Raw genomic sequence first — 17,890 nt, 5'->3', positions numbered from 1 at the left:
CTAGAATCAAGGTCAATGCTCAATTAAAATGGATTGAATCACAATCAAAGAATTTAATTCCTAATGATAAATACTCAATCTAACAAACTAAAGCCTATGACCCTTACTAAATTATATGTATTTTTAGAGAAAAAATTTCTTCATTGTGTAAGACTTGAGCTTATTTAAAGATAAATTTTAAATTGATAAAGAATAGAAAGTTTATAAATAGAGGATGAACACTTATTCTTTATTGAATTAGTTATTTTATCCCTCTAAAACTCTTTTCTCTAAATTCTCTTTTAAGTTAGATAAGAATTTGACTATTGTTGTTATGTTGGCTTATATCTAAGGAGGTAGTTAGATAAAAAGTAAGATAGACCAGCCAAATTTGAGTTGTGGTAAGTGGTTCAATCCATACTAATGAGTTTACTCTATTTCTTCTCCTATTTGAATGTTTGATAAAGAGGAGATGATTTTGGTTTAGGGATTGATTGTTGGTGAATTACTTAGGATTTGATTGAATTTTGAAAAATGCCAAGAAAAGTTTAAGCTTGTAAGCAATTACATCCAAATTAAGGGATTTAATATTTACATATATCTAATGAGTTAATTGTTTAGATGGGCGAAATATGTGATGTATTTAACTTTGAGTATGATTTTAGGAATGAAATAAAGAGTAAATGATAGTAGCAATCCATATGGATTTATTTTGAATATAGTTAATGGTTTATATGATTTTAGAATATGTTTTAAATTGATTTTTATTGTATTTTCTTTAATATTGAACACTGAGCTCTCTCAAGCTTGATATTGCTCAAGTGGTGGCTTACAAGTGATGTCCAAGGTGTGTAATGGTCATCTTCACCGCTTACCATCACTCGTGCAACAAGCTTGATAAAGTGTTTAGCTCAAAATGAGAGCTTGTTGCTTAAGTGAGAGCTTGTAACCTAAGTGAGAGGGAGAGAGAGAGAGACAAAGATAACTCTCTCTCCCCCCGAAAGGTTTTCACTACATGATGGTCACTTATGTGAAGTCGGTGTTGATATGCATGAGTTTTGGGATATTAGAGAATCATACAGATATGTTAGGGCACTAAGGCGATGATATAGTTATTCAAGCACTAGGTGGTAATAGTAACATACTTAAGGAGATGTCATGATTCCTTTAATGATATGATCATATAGATTAAAACATAAGGTGGTGAGAAGCTAACAAATTTTACTATTGACTTGATAACAGATGTACATTAAGATTGATAGCATATGCTTGTATTAACTTGACAGAGTTTTCCAAACTAGTCTCAAAAATTTCTTAAAAGAAATTCTTAATCAAAACAAAAATAGAACTTTGCTTGGAGTATATTAACAGAAAACTAGATACTACAAAATAACAAACTATATCAAACGTATATGCGTAAAATAAATAAAAAAATAAAAATAAAAAATAAAATAAAATAAAATAAAATAAAATAAATAAATAAAAACAGAATCAAAATAAAAGAAATACTAACCGTACTCCCCGGCAACGGCGCCAAATTTGATATCGCTGTCGTTAGGCGATCAAATTACCACTACTTTAGCAACTTCAGTATTGCCAGTTTGTAGTGAAGAAAATAGTTAGGGTTAAGATAACCCTGAGTCGTCTCACAACGAATACGGAATTGATCTCAAATATTTGATTCTCAAACATGCAATTTAAAACTAGCAACTATAAAAATAGGGGGGTTTTGATATGCAAAGAAAATGACACGGAAGATTGTAAACACAGTAATAGTAAATAGGTCAATTCCACTGCTTTTTCTAAATAAGATTCTTCATTGGTTATCTAGAGATTATTGTTAAATTAATTATTGTTGTTGATTTACAAATAAATCAATGTAAAGACTCAAATCATGAATGGTCTTCCCAAGATGATTGTGGTTGAACTCATTCCTTCATCATCCTTCATATCCAAGATGTAGAAATCTGCAGGAAAAATTAACTTGTCCACACGGACAAGCACATCTTCTAGCACACCTGCAGGGTTAACTGTGCTACGGTTGGCCAACTGAATGACCACACCAGTAGACTTAAGAGGTCCAAGATGAAGTGAAGTAAAAACAGATAAAGGCATTACATTAATGGAAGCTCCTAAATCTAACATAGCATTGTCAAACTTAGTGCTTCCTATAATGCAGGGAACAGAAAACATACCTGGATCCTTACACTTTTGCGGCATTCTGACTGCAGGCTTCTTAATTAAGCTAGAGACGTTTCTTCCCATGTTCACTACCTCTTTGTCCATAATACGCCTTTTATGTGTACGTAATTCTTTGAGAAACTTGGCGTATTTAGGAATTTGTCTCACAGCATCCAACAAAGGAATGTTTATCTCCACTTTCTTGAAAGTATTCAGGATTTCTTTGTCTAACTCCTCCATCTTTTTAGTTTTTGGTTTCAAACGGTTTGGATAGGGAGGAGGAGGAGAATAAGGAGAAGGATTTTCAGAGGAAGTATTAGGGGATACCAACCTGGAGTTATCACTGGGTGCAGGCATCTCAGATGTTGCTTGTGTTGCTTCATCTGATCTTCCTCTTTCATCATTAGGTACAACTTCATTGTCCTTATCTTCATCTTCTTGGGCATCCCCAAGACCTTGTATTTGCTTACCCGATCTTAAAGTAATAGCACTTACATTTCGCGGGTTGATTACAGTTTGTGCAGGCAAATTGCTCGAGCCTTGTTGAGACTTTATCTGATTTAACTCATTTGCCATTTGTCCAATCTGATTTTGCAAATTCTGATTGGTTGCTTCCATTGTCTGTTTCAACTCATTGATTTGTCCCTTCATCATGTCAGCCATCATTTTCATCATTGCTTCCATGTTTGAATCACCAGAGGTTGCAGCTGGTTGTGGTTGTTGCCTCTGTTGAGGTGGAACATAGACTTGTTGGTGTTGAGGCTGTTGATTTCCCCATTTCTGGCTGGGATATTCCTTCCAATCTGGGTTGTACTTGTTGGAGGACAAATCATGGTTGTATTGCTACCGAGGTGGTCTATTATTGCCATAGGTGTTTGCAGCATATGCCTGAGGTTGTTCATTATCTAACGTCCCTGTCTCTTTTAACATAGAACAAGCCTCTGTAGGATGATTAGTAGAAGCACAAATTCCACATAAAGTAGAAGGGATAGGCTTTTTCTGTAAGTCTGTCAAGGTCCTTACCATGGCTGCTAAGTCATTCAACTTCCCTTCTAATTTCTTGTGATCTGCAACATATGAAGCTTCTACTCCATGGGTTCCCTTCAATAGAGTTATAGAATTACTCCTTGTGGAAAATTGTTGATGGTTTGACGCCATAGTTTCAATCAATTGTCTTGCATTTGTTGGCGTTTTGTCCACCAATGACCCTCCACTTGCAGCATCTATTATTTGTCTATCCATGATACTCAATCCCTCATAAAAGTACTGAATGAGGAGATGCTCGTTTATTTGGTGATGAGGACAGGAAGCACATAACTTTTTGAATCTTTCCCAATACTCGTGAAGACTTTCTCTTTCTTGTTGCCTTATCCCATAAATATCTTTGCGAATAGCAGCAACTCTAGATGATGGAAAAAACTTTTCCAGAAATAATCTTTTCAGAGTCTCCCAGGTATTGATGGATCCTGGCGGAAGGCAGTATAACCAATTCTTAGCGGCATCTTGCAATGAGAATGGAAAAGCCTTAAGCTTGATATGTTCCTCTGTCACTGTTGTAGGTCTCATGGATGAACAAACAACATGAAATTCCTTCAAGTGATAGTATGGGTCTTCTCCTGCTAATCCATGGAATTTGGGTAAAAGATGGATTAACCCAGACTTAAGCTCACATTCTCCATCTGGATATTGGATGCATATGTTTTGAGTAATTGCTGCATCCGGTGAAGCCAACTCTCTTATTGTTCTTTCTTCCATTCTATCTTCTTGAATTTCTGGTTCAGGTGATGGATCAGAAGATATGTTAATCACCGGAAGTGATTCTAGCGGTACACTTTCAGTGGTAGGTTCAGATGATGATGGTGCTCCTTCAGTAGAACACCTGAGTTCAAGTCTCCTACGTGATTTACGCAAGTTCCTTTCAAGTTCTGAATCAAGTTGATAGAATTGACCCGGATTGGCCCGAGTCATGCACTATGCAAGTCCACCTGAAAGTGTTTCCCTGTGTGTTTTTTTTTTCTTCCTATTCTTGTTTTGGAGAAAGATTTCAAGAAAGAAATGAGTTAAGATGTCGTTGGGTCTACTCCCAGGAAAGAGAGGTGCGTCACAGTTGACAACTTAAATACCAAGTCTTTCCCAGACAGAGTTTTCCAAACTAGTCTCAAAAATTTCTTAAAAGAAATTCTTAATCAAAACAAAAATAGAACTTTGCTTGGAGTATATTAACAGAAAACTAGATACTACAAAATAACAAACTATATCAAACGTATATGCGTAAAATAAATAAAAAAATAAAAATAAAAAATAAAATAAAATAAAATAAAATAAATAAATAAAAACAGAATCAAAATAAAAGAAATACTAACCGTACTCCCCGGCAACGGCGCCAAATTTGATATCGCTGTCGTTAGGCAATCAAATTACCACTACTTTAGCAACTTCAGTATTGCCAGTTTGTAGTGAAGAAAATAGTTAGGGTTAAGATAACCCTGAGTCGTCTCACAACGAATACGAAATTGATCTCAAATATTTGATTCTCAAAAATGCAATTTAAAACTAGCAACTATAAAAATAGGGGGGTTTTGATATGCAAAGAAAATGACACAGAAGATTGTAAACACAGTAATAGTAAATAGGTCAATTCCACTGCTTTTTCTAAATAAGATTGTCCATAGTAAATTTAATCAAAGTACAGTCTCAATTAATTTTACTATGCCTAATCATGTCTATTCCTTTGTTTCTTTACCAAATAGAAAACTTAATTAATCAAAGTAAAGTCTTGACTAATTTTAGTTAAAGTAATTACCTCTAATCAAATTAAAGTCTCAATTATTGGCAAAAACTTATTTAATCAAATGAAAGTTTCTAAACAAAATCAAAGTAAAGTCTCAATTTTATTTAAAAACCTCTTAACTCATATGATTAACATGCATGTAGATTTAAAATCATTATTTTCTATTCAATTAAGAAGCAAAAGACATAGATAAACAAAAACCACAACAATAATCAAAATAACAAAACATATAAATTCATCTAACCTCAGAATCCAGTTAAGAAATTACAGTGAAATCAACCCTAAAAGCTTAGCCCTCCATGGCTTTGATGGAATACATGATGATATGAAAGAAAGAAAAAGAAAGAATGAGAGATGTGGTGGAGACGGTATCTGCCAAAACCAGAGAGTTCTAAGTGTCTAAGCTGTCAGCTGTAAAAATTGTCCGTCCCTTCTGCTCCCTTAAGTCTCTTTATATAGGCTTCAACTGGACTTTGGGCTTTATCTGTCAGTTGCTAAAATCTTTTATTTTTATTTAATTAATTAGCAACTTAATTCCTGTCCAATTTCCAATTCTGCCCTTCTCATTTAACCATATTTGCAGTTTTGACCAGAGTTGACTGTTGACTTTGACCAGTTGACCAGAGTTGACCAGTTGACCAGTTTGACTGTCCAATAGCAGCCTGACACGTGGCGCGTCTCTCTCCAGAAATAGGGTTTCTCTCTCACACTCTTCCTTGGCTGCGCGGCTGACGGCGGCTGCTGCCGTTTTCCGGCGTGGTGGCGCGAATGAAGGTTGCAGGCGCACTCCTCCTTCTCCGACGAGTGCTGCTGTGCGGGACGGAGCTGCGCAGGTGCGGTGCAAATGCTGTAATGGAGGCGCGCCAGTTTGCTTCGTGGAGGTGTGGCAGTTTCCATGGCTGTCATTGCGGTGCGAACATGGTGGCTGCGGAATGGCGCTGGCTCGTGCGTTGCTGCAGTGGCTGCGGAGAAGGTGTGATCTGTTGCAATGGTGTGGAGTGCCTCCTCGCGGTGGTCGGAAACGCGGAGAAGATGGTGATGGCGCGAAGGAGGAAGATGGTGGCGCTCTCACGGTGCAAATTCCGGCGAAGTGCGAAGTGTTGCTGCGGTGAAGGCGCGACGCGGTGCTCATGGTGGTTGATGGAGATGACGACACGAATGGAGGAAGATGGTGGTGGCGCGGTGAGGAGATGTGTGTGCTGCAGAATCGTGGTGGTCGCGGACGAAGATGGTGGTGCGGTGGCCGGCGAGATTGGCGGCGGCGGCTGTGTGGAGGGTGGTAGGGAAACTAGGGTTAGGGTTTCATGTGTGAGATGGAGGAGATGATGATGTGGCAAGATCTGAGTGGTCAATTTGGTGAGTGGAGGATTATGACACGTGGCAGCTTATGGTTGGCTAATTTTAAAAGGTGAGGATTGCCACATGGCATGATCTGGTTGAGTGGAGTTTAATTAGTAGGAGGGGTGCAACTTAGTGAAAACTGGGGGTGCAGAACAGGTTTTTTGTGGTCCACTTGAGGGAGGAGTGTGCAAATAAAATCTGGGGGTGCATTTAGCTCATGATTTATTCTTTTTCAGAATTTCTTGATTTTGGACTTATTTTGTAACTTTGAATACTTCAAAATCACACTATTAATTGACCAAAAATAAATTCCAGCTGCATTAACAAACGTTAGAATATTCAATAATATTTTATGCAACTAAAATCAATTTTTACGCCACTTTTACCAAACTTACTCAATAAATCCAATAATCACAAATCCTAATTAAATCAATCTTTAAGCACAGAAAATTCAATTAAATCCCCAAATTTAAATATTAAATGAGGGCAAAAATTTGAACTCATCAGTTGGGCTTGGGAGATGATCACTTCTATAGCTCCACAACTTGACCCTTTAAGTGATGAGGAAGTGGCTGCATGGGATGGTTTCCCCGTATGCAGAAGGTAAAAACTAACTTTCTGCCAGTTATTTGTTTTTTATTATGCTTTCCTTGTAATTTAACTTACTTCAAATTCATACACCTTTTAGGTGGATGAACCAAGAAGATTAGAGAAATGCTGGTTCTTTATCAGTTAGTGAATTTCACTTGAAATTTGATCAAATTCGTACAAGATAGGTAATAATTAAGTTAAGTAAAATTTATTTTTCTAAATTTGAAACTAATGTCTACAAATGTTTTTTCAGTTCTTGTGGAGGCCTTATATTCAAAACGAAGTTCGTCGGTTGATTGTTGTTGACATCCCTATAGTGGCTAGAGCAACAATCCCTATAATTTGCTTCACAACAGTCGAATTCCATTAGGCGGATAGGGTCATGCGTCAATTTGGTTTAAGACAAAACATCCCACTTGACCCGATTAACCTGGATCAAGTCCACAAGGATGACTTGAGGGGGAGAAATGAAAGAGATTAGGTGGCACAACATCATCGTTGGATTGTAATTTGGAATGACCGACAAAATCGAGTCATTCAAGGTACACCATTTAGCGGAAACGACCATTTGCGTGATGAAACACCCTACATGCAATGGTATATAAACCACACTATTTGCTATATATCTTCAAATACGACATCTTCCGACGATGAGGTCAATTTTACTACAATGTTGTACATCTCTTTATCATGCGTAATTATTCATGGGAATGACCTTGCTATTTATTTTACAGTATGATATGTCACAAGAACCATCCCAACCTGCTTCACAACCCTACACTGGCCATGTCGAGTCTTCTCCAAATTTTATACATCATCACCAACAATTTTTTTGGCACTCGTCTATGGGTCACAGTCAAATGTTTGGACATTCATACCCTCAGTTTGGCAACCCATCAAACACCTAATTCCAACATGTCCCTTCCTCGTGCGGTTTCTTCTCGCATCAGTCAGGTTATGGTGCTGGTCCATCACAGATGTTTGGCACTTCAACCATGACACCACTATCCGCCTATTATCCAGGATCTTCTTCATCAATGTCATTCTATCCTTCGCCAATGTCTTCTCAAACTCCCCAAACAACGGTTCACCATCCCCAATTTTCTTAAAGTCATCAACATGAAGATGATGATCATGATGAACCACACCAAGAACAACTACCAACCAGACCTAGAAGACGACCTCCATGTGGAACTGGAGGACATAGATGATTTTCTACTAACTTAATTGTTGTATTTTAATTATTAATCAATGTTAAAATATATTAATGTAATGTTTATTTCTATTCTATTAATATTTTTTTACTGATTATTCTTCCAAATCCTAAAAAATAATCAAAATTCATTTATTACGAAAAAAAAGAGAAAAAGAAAAAGTGAAGTCATCATGTGTGAAGACAACTTCACTTTTTCGTTTCAAACAAACTGCTTCTCTGCACGACGACATCACCTTTGTTGAAAAAAAATTAAGAAACCGGTCAGGGAGATGACGACATTGCCTCTGATGTCGTTATCCTCCCTGACGACTTGACCTATTTTGGTAATAACGGACCCATTTATGCAAATTTGAGTTCCAATAGACCCTAAACAAAAAAAAGCCCATATTACCAGTTGGATGTATGAAGTTGAGATTAATGTTTACTAGTGATATTTTTGATGTGTCAAATGAGTGATTGGTGGAACATGTTTAATAGATGTGATAATTACATTGTGCATTGAAGATATGACTAAAGATTTGAATATCTTTTTGACAATGTTTCGGTTGACATTATTCATAAGGAGTATTGTTAAGGAATACTTTAATTTTATTGAAAATGCAATTATGCAATTTGTGATATACGTTGTTGATATTTGAATTTTGAAATGAAACGTGAGTACATAGATACATGTGTTACATATGATGTACTCAATGTTTAAAATTAAATTAGTTCATCCATGCATGTTGCATTGACTTGTTATAATCATACATGGTACTAGCAAGTGATGTTATAAATGGTAGCAAGAGACTTACCTAAAAAAAGGGAGTAATATTTTATTCACATCTAATACAAAGGCATAAGAAACTATATAAAAAAAAAATCAAACTTTTACATTAATTTGAGTAATAAACATATATTTTTATAATAAAAAAGTCAAATAATTCACACATCAAATCAAAACATAACAGGAATCCATCTGATTGTTATCTAATAAAATTGTGAAATCTTAAAAGATATGTGTAAAAGAGTTTGAAACTGACAAGACATTAAAAATGTGAAGTTGAAGAAGTGAGGTCAAATCATGTGTTAATGAGAAGGGTGGAATGAACAGTGAATGTTGGACAATTGCCTCTGAAATCAAAGCATGAAAGGGTAATAACTGAAAAGACACTTCTAAATGTCCTCTTGCTTATGGGCCATCATGGGTAACTATCACATACTCACCGGTTCTCTGGCGTTTTTACCATCTAGCCATTAAGTCAAATCCTTTTTTTTTTTCTTTTAATTATCATACGATTTGACAAAAATATTTGTATAAATGAATTTTTGCGAATAAAATTTGTTACGCGTACTAAATAATATTTTAAATGGATATTATAATATGTAATGAATAATTTGTTCATCACTTATAAATTAATTAGGTGGGAATATCTATTATTCATAAAAAATTAAAAAGAAAATTTAATTTATATTTTATTAAATTAAATTAAATTAAATATAAATATTAATTAATTTAATTTAATTTATAATTTATATTTTTTAATAATTTTATTTTAAAATTTATAAATTTCTTTTAAATATTTGTAAGTATGTACCAAGCGGGTACTAAAAAACTATTATTATTCTTTAAATGAATATTTGAGAAATAATGAAATAGGTGATATATGAAACTTTTTTTTGCAAACCGAGTAATTTATAGATATTATTCGTATCCAACTTGACTTGTTATTTTTCTTGATACAGAATTTTGATGTTTTTAATATATTTTTTTAAGTTTTTAAAATACAATGATGTTAATAAGTTATTTTTTAATATATTCTAAAATATTAGAATTAGTATATATTAAGTAATGTAAATAATATTATATATTAATATCATTACATTTTAGTTATTTTTACTCTTCTACCTCACTACAGAATATAGTTTTTTTCTAACTCTTGTGGATAATAGTTTTCTAATTATCTTATGAACAATGATACTCTAATCTTTTTTTTTTACTCACTTTTAACTCACCACTTGAATCACCATTAGATCATCACATCACATCACTAAAAAGAATTAAAATAAATGATCTAATGATAATTAAAGAAGTAAGTTAAAAGTGAGTCAGAAAAAATAGGTTAAAATATCATCTTCTTTGTCTTATATAATATATATATATATATGTACCCTCTTAAACAAAAGTAGCGTCATATGGCCACTATTGCCTATAATAATTATTGAGATCTTGTAGACTGTGTTGAGAGGCAATGCCTTATGGTTGGTTCTTTGTTTGAGAATCAAACATTGATGATTAGGTTAAAAGGTGAAGAGGTGAGGGCAATACATGTCCAAATCTACCTTAAATATGTCACCAAGAAAAGTGGATACCCTTATGAATGCCACTGCTAGTTATCAACAACACTCATATGCTATCCCTTGAGGTTTATTCATATGCTTGCAATTATTGGGGAAACAAAAAGACACAAAGGAAAACTATTCTTAAAATAATTTCAATCACAAACTTTCAGCATATATATTTAGTTCTCATAAAAAAAAATGGAACCAGGTTGAAGATAATGTTTGTCTAAATTGAAAACTATACACATAGTGTAATAATTGGAGTGGAAGTGATAAAAATGAACTGTCACTATCCAAACTTAGCATTTTTTTCATTTAAAAATTTTGGACATTTTTGTGGTACAAATTGTGTTATGACTTGAAGATATTTGTTCTGTTTTTTAATATATCTAGTTCTAAGCAAAAATTAGTTAATAGGTGATCTTTAAATAATGTCATTTAGATTGATTACAATATGGTCCACAATTATATTGTAATTCTTCTTATGTTATATATCCCCTAATTTTCGTTTCCTTTCTAAATGTTATATTATTTTTACAAAAACTTTTATTTTAACTATTTTTTTTTAATTATACATCTTATTTTAATTATATAGGAGAAAGGACAATAAGTAATGATAAAAAAATATATAATGACATACAAATATATATTGAGATAAAAAGACTGAAAGAAGTATGTAATTCACTTAAAATTATATTAAAACTTTAGAAAAATTAAATAATTTTCATAGTTAAAGTGAAAAATATCCTCAACTCCTAAAACAACTGAATAGATGGGATTGTTATTTAAGAAAAACACATTAACTACAATATATTATTATAGGTAACTCATTTGAGATTATATTATAAATAAACTATTAAACATTTTCTTTAGTTTTTGATGAAAAAAAAACTTATACGACTGTTACAAAGAAATAGAGTAATAAAAACAAGATAGTAGTGGGACAGTGATGAAAATGTTATTTACAAAACATTATTTATGATGGTAATGACAGTGAAGTAATATATGGTTTCATGTGTAGCAGTAACATTTTTTATGTTGACGAAGATGCTTGGAAAGCAATTCTAATAATCTGGAAAATGCAAGGGGAATCTGCTTTGAATGAAGCTTTGGAAACAAGGAGCAAAATGCCAGAAAGTAGAGCAACGAGTCTTTCAAATTAAAGAAGAAGCTCGTTTATCAACACAATATATAAATGACGCAGACTAAGTTAGTGACTAGGTTGAGGAAAACAATGCAACAACACATGGCTTATTAACTAGTTTTGTGCCAAACAAGTCACATAATTCAATGCCAGAGAAAATATTAGGCAAAAGAACAGAACCCCGAGGCAGAGGAGGTGGTGCTTGTTCACTTCAAAATCGTATAAAATAATAATACCCTGTCTCCTTTTCTTGCTTTACTACAAAGCAAGTATAACAGTAATCCTAGAAACTATGGTGGTGGCACCAGAGTGAGTGAGTTAGTGAGACTTAAAAAAAAAGAGAGTCCCAATGCAACAAAACCAAGAGTTGTTGATAACTTGATTTGATATGCTTGTGTTTGGTTGAGTTTTTGAGGGAATTGCCAATGTCAATGCCGAGGCAAGCCTTGAGCAACCAAAAAAACCACAACCAAATGTCGAGGCAAGCTTTCATCACAAACCATCACCATCACCTTCTTCGCCATGTTCTTCTCTTTGCACTTCTTCTTCCTCTTTCATTTGCTGCAACTGATGAAGTTGCTGCATTGGTCTCATGGATGCAAAGCTCTTCCAAAACTCCTTCAGCCTTTTCCAGTTGGAACCCTTTGGACTCCAATCCCTGCAGCTGGTCTTACATCAAATGCTCTTCAGCAAACCTTGTCACTGAGATAACCATTCAAAATGTTGAGCTAGCCCTTCCCTTCCCTTCAAAAATCTCATCTTTTCCCTTCCTTCAAATATTGGTCATTTCTGGGGCTAACCTCACTGGGACTATCTCACCTGACATTGGAAACTGTTCTCAGCTTAGAGTTCTTGATCTTAGCTCCAATAGTCTTGTGGGTGGCATTCCTTCAAGTGTTGGGAGGCTCAAAAACCTCCAAAACTTGAGCTTGAACTCCAACCATCTCACAGGCTCAATCCCTAGTGAGCTTGGTGATTGTGTCAATCTCAAAACCCTTGACATTTTCGATAACAGTCTCAGTGGGGATCTTCCTGTGGAGCTAGGAAAGTTGTCAAATCTGGAGGTTATAAGAGCTGGAGGGAACAATGGCCTTGTGGGGAAGATTCCAGATGAGCTAGGAGATTGCAGAAATTTGACAGTGTTGGGTCTTGCTGAGACAAAAATTTCTGGTTCATTGCCTGCTTCAATCGGCAAGCTAGGTATGCTTCAGACCTTGTCTATTTATAGTACTATGCTCTCTGGTGAGATTCCTCCTCAAATAGGGAACTGTTCAGAGCTTGTCAATTTATTTTTTTATGAGAATGACCTCTCTGGTTCCCTGCCAAGAGAGATTGGTATGCTTCAGAAGCTGGAAAAGATGCTGCTGTGGCAAAACAATTTTGTTGGAGACATTCCTGAGGAAATTGGTAACTGCAGAAACTTGAAGATTCTTGATGTCTCCTTGAATTCTCTCTCTGGTGGAATACCCCAAAGTTTGGGGAAACTCTCAAATCTTGAAGAACTTATGTTGAGTAACAATAACATCTCTGGTTCCATACCACCAGCTCTATCCAATCTCTCAAACCTCGTACAGTTGCAGTTGGATACAAATCAGCTATCAGGTTCAATTCCACCTGGGATTGGAAGCTTGACAAAGCTAACAGTCTTTTTTGCTTGGCAGAACAAACTTGAAGGTGGCATTCCATCATCCTTGGGAGGTTGTAGAAGCCTTGAGGCTTTGGATTTGTCATACAATGCACTCACTGATAGCTTACCCCCAGGCCTGTTCAAACTTCAAAATTTAACAAAGCTTCTGCTAATCTCTAATGATATTTCTGGCCCTATTCCTCCTGAGATTGGCAACTGCACTTCCCTCATTCGCCTCCGACTTGTAGGCAACAGAATCAGTGGGGATATACCAAGAGAAATTGGCTCTCTTAAGAGCCTTTATTTCCTGGATCTGTCTGAAAATCAGCTTACTGGGTCATTACCATTTGAGATTGGAAACTGTAAAGAACTGCAAATGCTGAATCTAAGCAACAACTCCCTTTCTGGTGCTTTGCCTAGTTATCTGTCTTCTCTCACAAGGTTAGAGGTCTTGGATGTTTCTATGAATAACTTATCTGGTGAGGTTCCAATGAGTATTGGCCAACTCACTTCACTTCTTAGAGTAATCCTAAGTAGAAACTCTTTCTCTGGGCCAATTCCCTCCTCAATTGGGCAATGTTCAGGTCTTCAGCTTCTAGATCTTAGCAGCAACAATTTTTCAGGGAGCATTCCACCAGAACTGCTTCAAATTGAAGCACTTGATATTTCTCTAAATCTGAGTCACAATGCAATATCTGGAGTGATCCCACAAGAGATTTCTTCTCTGAAAAAACTGTCAGTTCTAGACCTTTCACACAACAATCTTGAAGGTGACTTGGCGGCCTTTTCAGGGCTAGAAAATCTTGTTTCTCTAAACATTTCCTACAACAAAATCACTGGTTATCTTCCAGACACCAAGTTATTCCATCAACTATCAGCAACAGATTTGGCTGGAAACCAAGGTTTGTGTCCTAATGGTCATGATTCATGTTTTGTTAGCGGTGATGCTATGACAAAAATGCTTAATGGTAATAATTCTAAGAGGTCAGAGATAATCAAACTGGCTATTGGGCTGCTCAGTGCCTTGATTGTTGCAATGTCAGTATTTGGAGTTGTTACTGTCTTTCGAGCAAGGAAAATCATTCAAGCAGACAATGATTCTGAGATGGGAGGAGATTCATGGCCTTGGCAGTTCACCCCATTCCAAAAGGTAAACTTCTCTGTGGAGCAAGTCTTAAAGTGTTTGGTGGAATCCAATGTAATTGGAAAGGGGTGTTCAGGGATTGTTTATCGTGCCGAAATGGAAAACGGGGATATCATTGCTGTGAAAAGACTATGGCCAACAACAATAGCTGCAAAATGTGATGATCAAAGTGACAAGTTAGCAGTTAATGGAGGGGTACGTGATTCCTTTTCAGCAGAGGTAAAAACTCTCGGTTCAATTCGCCACAAGAACATTGTAAGGTTCTTGGGTTGCTGTTGGAACAGAAACACAAGGTTGCTTATGTATGATTACATGCCAAATGGGAGTCTGGGAAGTCTGCTTCATGAACGAAGTGGCAACTGCTTGGAATGGGACATAAGGTTTCGGATAATACTAGGAGCAGCACAAGGTGTTGCTTATTTGCACCATGATTGTGCTCCTCCAATTGTTCATAGGGACATCAAGGCCAACAACATCCTCATAGGCCCTGAATTTGAACCATACATAGCTGATTTTGGGCTTGCAAAACTTGTTGATGATGGAGATTTCGCTCGATCTTCTAGCACACTAGCTGGTTCCTATGGTTACATTGCTCCTGGTTAGTATAGTACTACTAGTACTACCCCAATACTCAAACTAAATATTTATTTAACATTCTTTGTCTGAATATGCTATCTTTCATAACTGTGTACTGACATGTATACATTATTACCTTTTTTTGTATGTGGGGATTGAAGAGTATGGTTACATGATGAAAATAACAGAGAAAAGTGATGTTTATAGCTATGGCATTGTTGTGCTAGAAGTCCTAACAGGGAAGCAACCGATTGATCCAACAATACCTGATGGACTCCACATTGTTGATTGGGTAAGACAGAAAAGAGGTGGAGTTGAAGTGGTGGATGAAAGCTTGAGAGCTCGACCAGAATCTGAAATTGAGGAAATGTTGCAGACCTTAGGAGTGGCTTTGCTGTGTGTGAACTCAAGCCCAGATGACAGACCAACCATGAAAGATGTTGTAGCAATGATGAAGGAAATTAGGCAGGAGAGAGAGGAATGTGTGAAAGTTGACATGCTTCTTCATGCATCTTCTGCAAATGATCAACAAGAAAGAAATGTTCCTAATGAAGAACCAATGTCAGTGATAAGCACCAGCAGCACAAATCTGCATCTGCATTACTCTCCTCATCGCCCTCAAACACCCAAGTAACTTTCAAATAGTCAATATAGCAATGAGGCTAGGCAACTGAGATTTTCTTAGCAAGAATTGTTTCTATCATGTTGTCATCAATTAATTCTGCTTCGTAATTTTGGTTTCCTTGTGTATAAGGATAAAGGTCTGATAATTGTGACCAGTGAAGTAATCTCTGTTTATTATATACCATTTTTTTCAGTATTGAAGTACATATAAACAAACCATTATAATCTACTTGTTACTTTATGAGGTAGTTCCTTTGTTAGAGTAAGAGAGTGTAGTTAGCTGAACAAAATATTAGAAGTTATTGTTTAACAAATTCAACTTGTTCAGTGTGAAGTGAAGTTTGTCTTTCCCCCTTTGTTTGTTGTCATCACTAGTTAATTCAATATTGTTTTAATGCAGGTTTTCAAAGTATAGATTTTGGCTATTCTCAATTTCAGGACAAAAATTCCTTGAAAATAATTGGTTTATCTAAAATGTGAGACAAACTTAATGTGCTTAGAATCTCATCTTACTAGAAACTTGAGCCTAAGTTCACTGAACCAGCTCCATATGTTATTAGTATTCTTAATTTCACTACTAGTAACCTTAAAACTTTTTGACATTTTATATTAGGATATATTTAAATAATTGCATTCACGTCATTAAGAGTAAATTTCCTTTTGTTAATATGTTTGTGATGTTTTTCATTATGAAAAAAAAAAAAACTTGTTTTCCCCACTAGCACATCTAAATTGAAAATGAGTATTTTATCCTGTCTATGTTGATGGTTGGGGACCATATTCAACACCTTTTGTTCATGCATGCATTTTTCTTTTAAGAGAAAAATAAGAAACTACTAGGACCTTACAAAGCTTTGTTACTTTGTTCAAACTCAATTTGAAGTTTCTAAAAGCAATAATGATAATGAAACTAAATTTTTCATGAATGATTTCTTTAAAAACTAAAGGAATAATACATCAAACTTTAAGTGCCAATACTCCTAAAAAAACCAACATAGTTGGGAGAAAAGATGGTCATTTACTTTATGTGACTAGAGCTCTCATGAGCATACGCTTCCTTGTCACAAAGAATATTAACAAATAAAGAAATTGGCAACCTTCATATTCATGATGAGAACCAATTCATTGAAGAATAACCCAAGACAAATCATCCATCACAACTTGACCTTGTACCTTATTAAGATATGAATAACAATGATCATGAAAACAATATTGAATTACCACACACATAACACATAGTTGACGAAGAACCTCACAAATCAAAATCCTATACATATGCAATAGTTAAATATTTTGTGTCATATATACTAACTCATCTCATGTCATGGCTTGCTATTAACACATTGAAATACATTTCTACATAGAGACTATCAAACTTGATTATTGGAGAAACACTTAAAGTTTGAGATATATGCTTTAGACTCAAATCAAATTTGGATAACTACATCTCTGCCAAATGATAAGATTGTCATAGGATACAAGTGGGTGTTCAAATTAATAAAAGAAAAAACAAATTTGATGGAAATAATGAGAGATATTAAACAAAGGTTAGTAACAAAGGGATACACCTAGTCGAAGACATTAACTATCTAAATGGCCAATATGACCCAGGCGGCTCGATCCAGTCCGACGTCCCAGGTGGGTCGGTTTAGGACCTCAACATGTCTATTACTTAGATATATTGTCCTAACCCAAAGACTCAGACAGGCCAGGCTGACCCGACGACTTAGATGGGTCAATTGGCCAAACAATTTAAACAGGTCAGTCCGGCGCCCGACAATCCAGATAGGTCGTTCCAGACCAGCCCGAAGACCCAGACCTAGGCCCACAGTCGAGACGGCTCGATCTAGGATTACGGTCGAGCCAGACCAGGCCGACGTCCTACACGTGTCAGCCTTGAGCCGACGTTGGAAAGTTTAATAATATATTTTTCATGTTTAAGAAGAAAGCCCATGGACTAGCTCTGTCCCACAAAACTTTTGTGGAGTTTTTGGCCATGCGAGATTCTTTAATGGGGGTTTTTTGTCTTGTGGGCCTTTTTGGTCCTAGCTCTAGGGATGGCAATTAGGGCCTGGCCCGCACAAAATACGTGGGGTGGGCCTAGAAGTTGAACTCGTAAGCCCATCACAACTTGACCCACATAAGCCCGCTGGTCTGCAAGCCCGCATAAAAAAAATTTGCACTTGTGTATATTAGTCACTTTTTTTATGGACTCTTGCATTAATGTTCCAAATTCTTGTATAACTAGTAAAGACAAGTATTATGTATTTTTTAATGTGCTAAAATTTAAAGAATATATTGTGTATGTCATAGTATGAATATGAATATGATGAAAATGTTGAATTATTATTAAT

At 35.5% G+C, this 17,890-nt stretch overlaps 1 protein-coding gene across 1 annotated transcript; it reads left to right on the top strand.

Annotated features, from left to right (window-relative positions):
- Positions 1-11,521: 11,521 nt before the first annotated feature.
- On the top strand, positions 11,522-15,889 carry LOC114185401 (LRR receptor-like serine/threonine-protein kinase RCH1). Its single transcript, XM_028073105.1, has 2 exons — positions 11,522-14,934; positions 15,074-15,889. The coding sequence occupies exons 1-2, from the start codon at positions 11,991-11,993 to the stop codon at positions 15,544-15,546; spliced, it is 3,417 nt and encodes a 1,138-aa protein (XP_027928906.1). The 5' UTR covers positions 11,522-11,990; the 3' UTR covers positions 15,547-15,889.
- Positions 15,890-17,890: the final 2,001 nt, after the last annotated feature.

Source organism: Vigna unguiculata, chromosome 5 (assembly GCF_004118075.2).
Source record: "Vigna unguiculata cultivar IT97K-499-35 chromosome 5, ASM411807v1, whole genome shotgun sequence".
Lineage (NCBI taxonomy): Eukaryota > Viridiplantae > Streptophyta > Magnoliopsida > Fabales > Fabaceae > Vigna > Vigna unguiculata.
The sequence above is the reverse complement of the archived record's forward strand: the minus strand, read 5'-3'. Positions and strand labels throughout refer to the sequence as shown.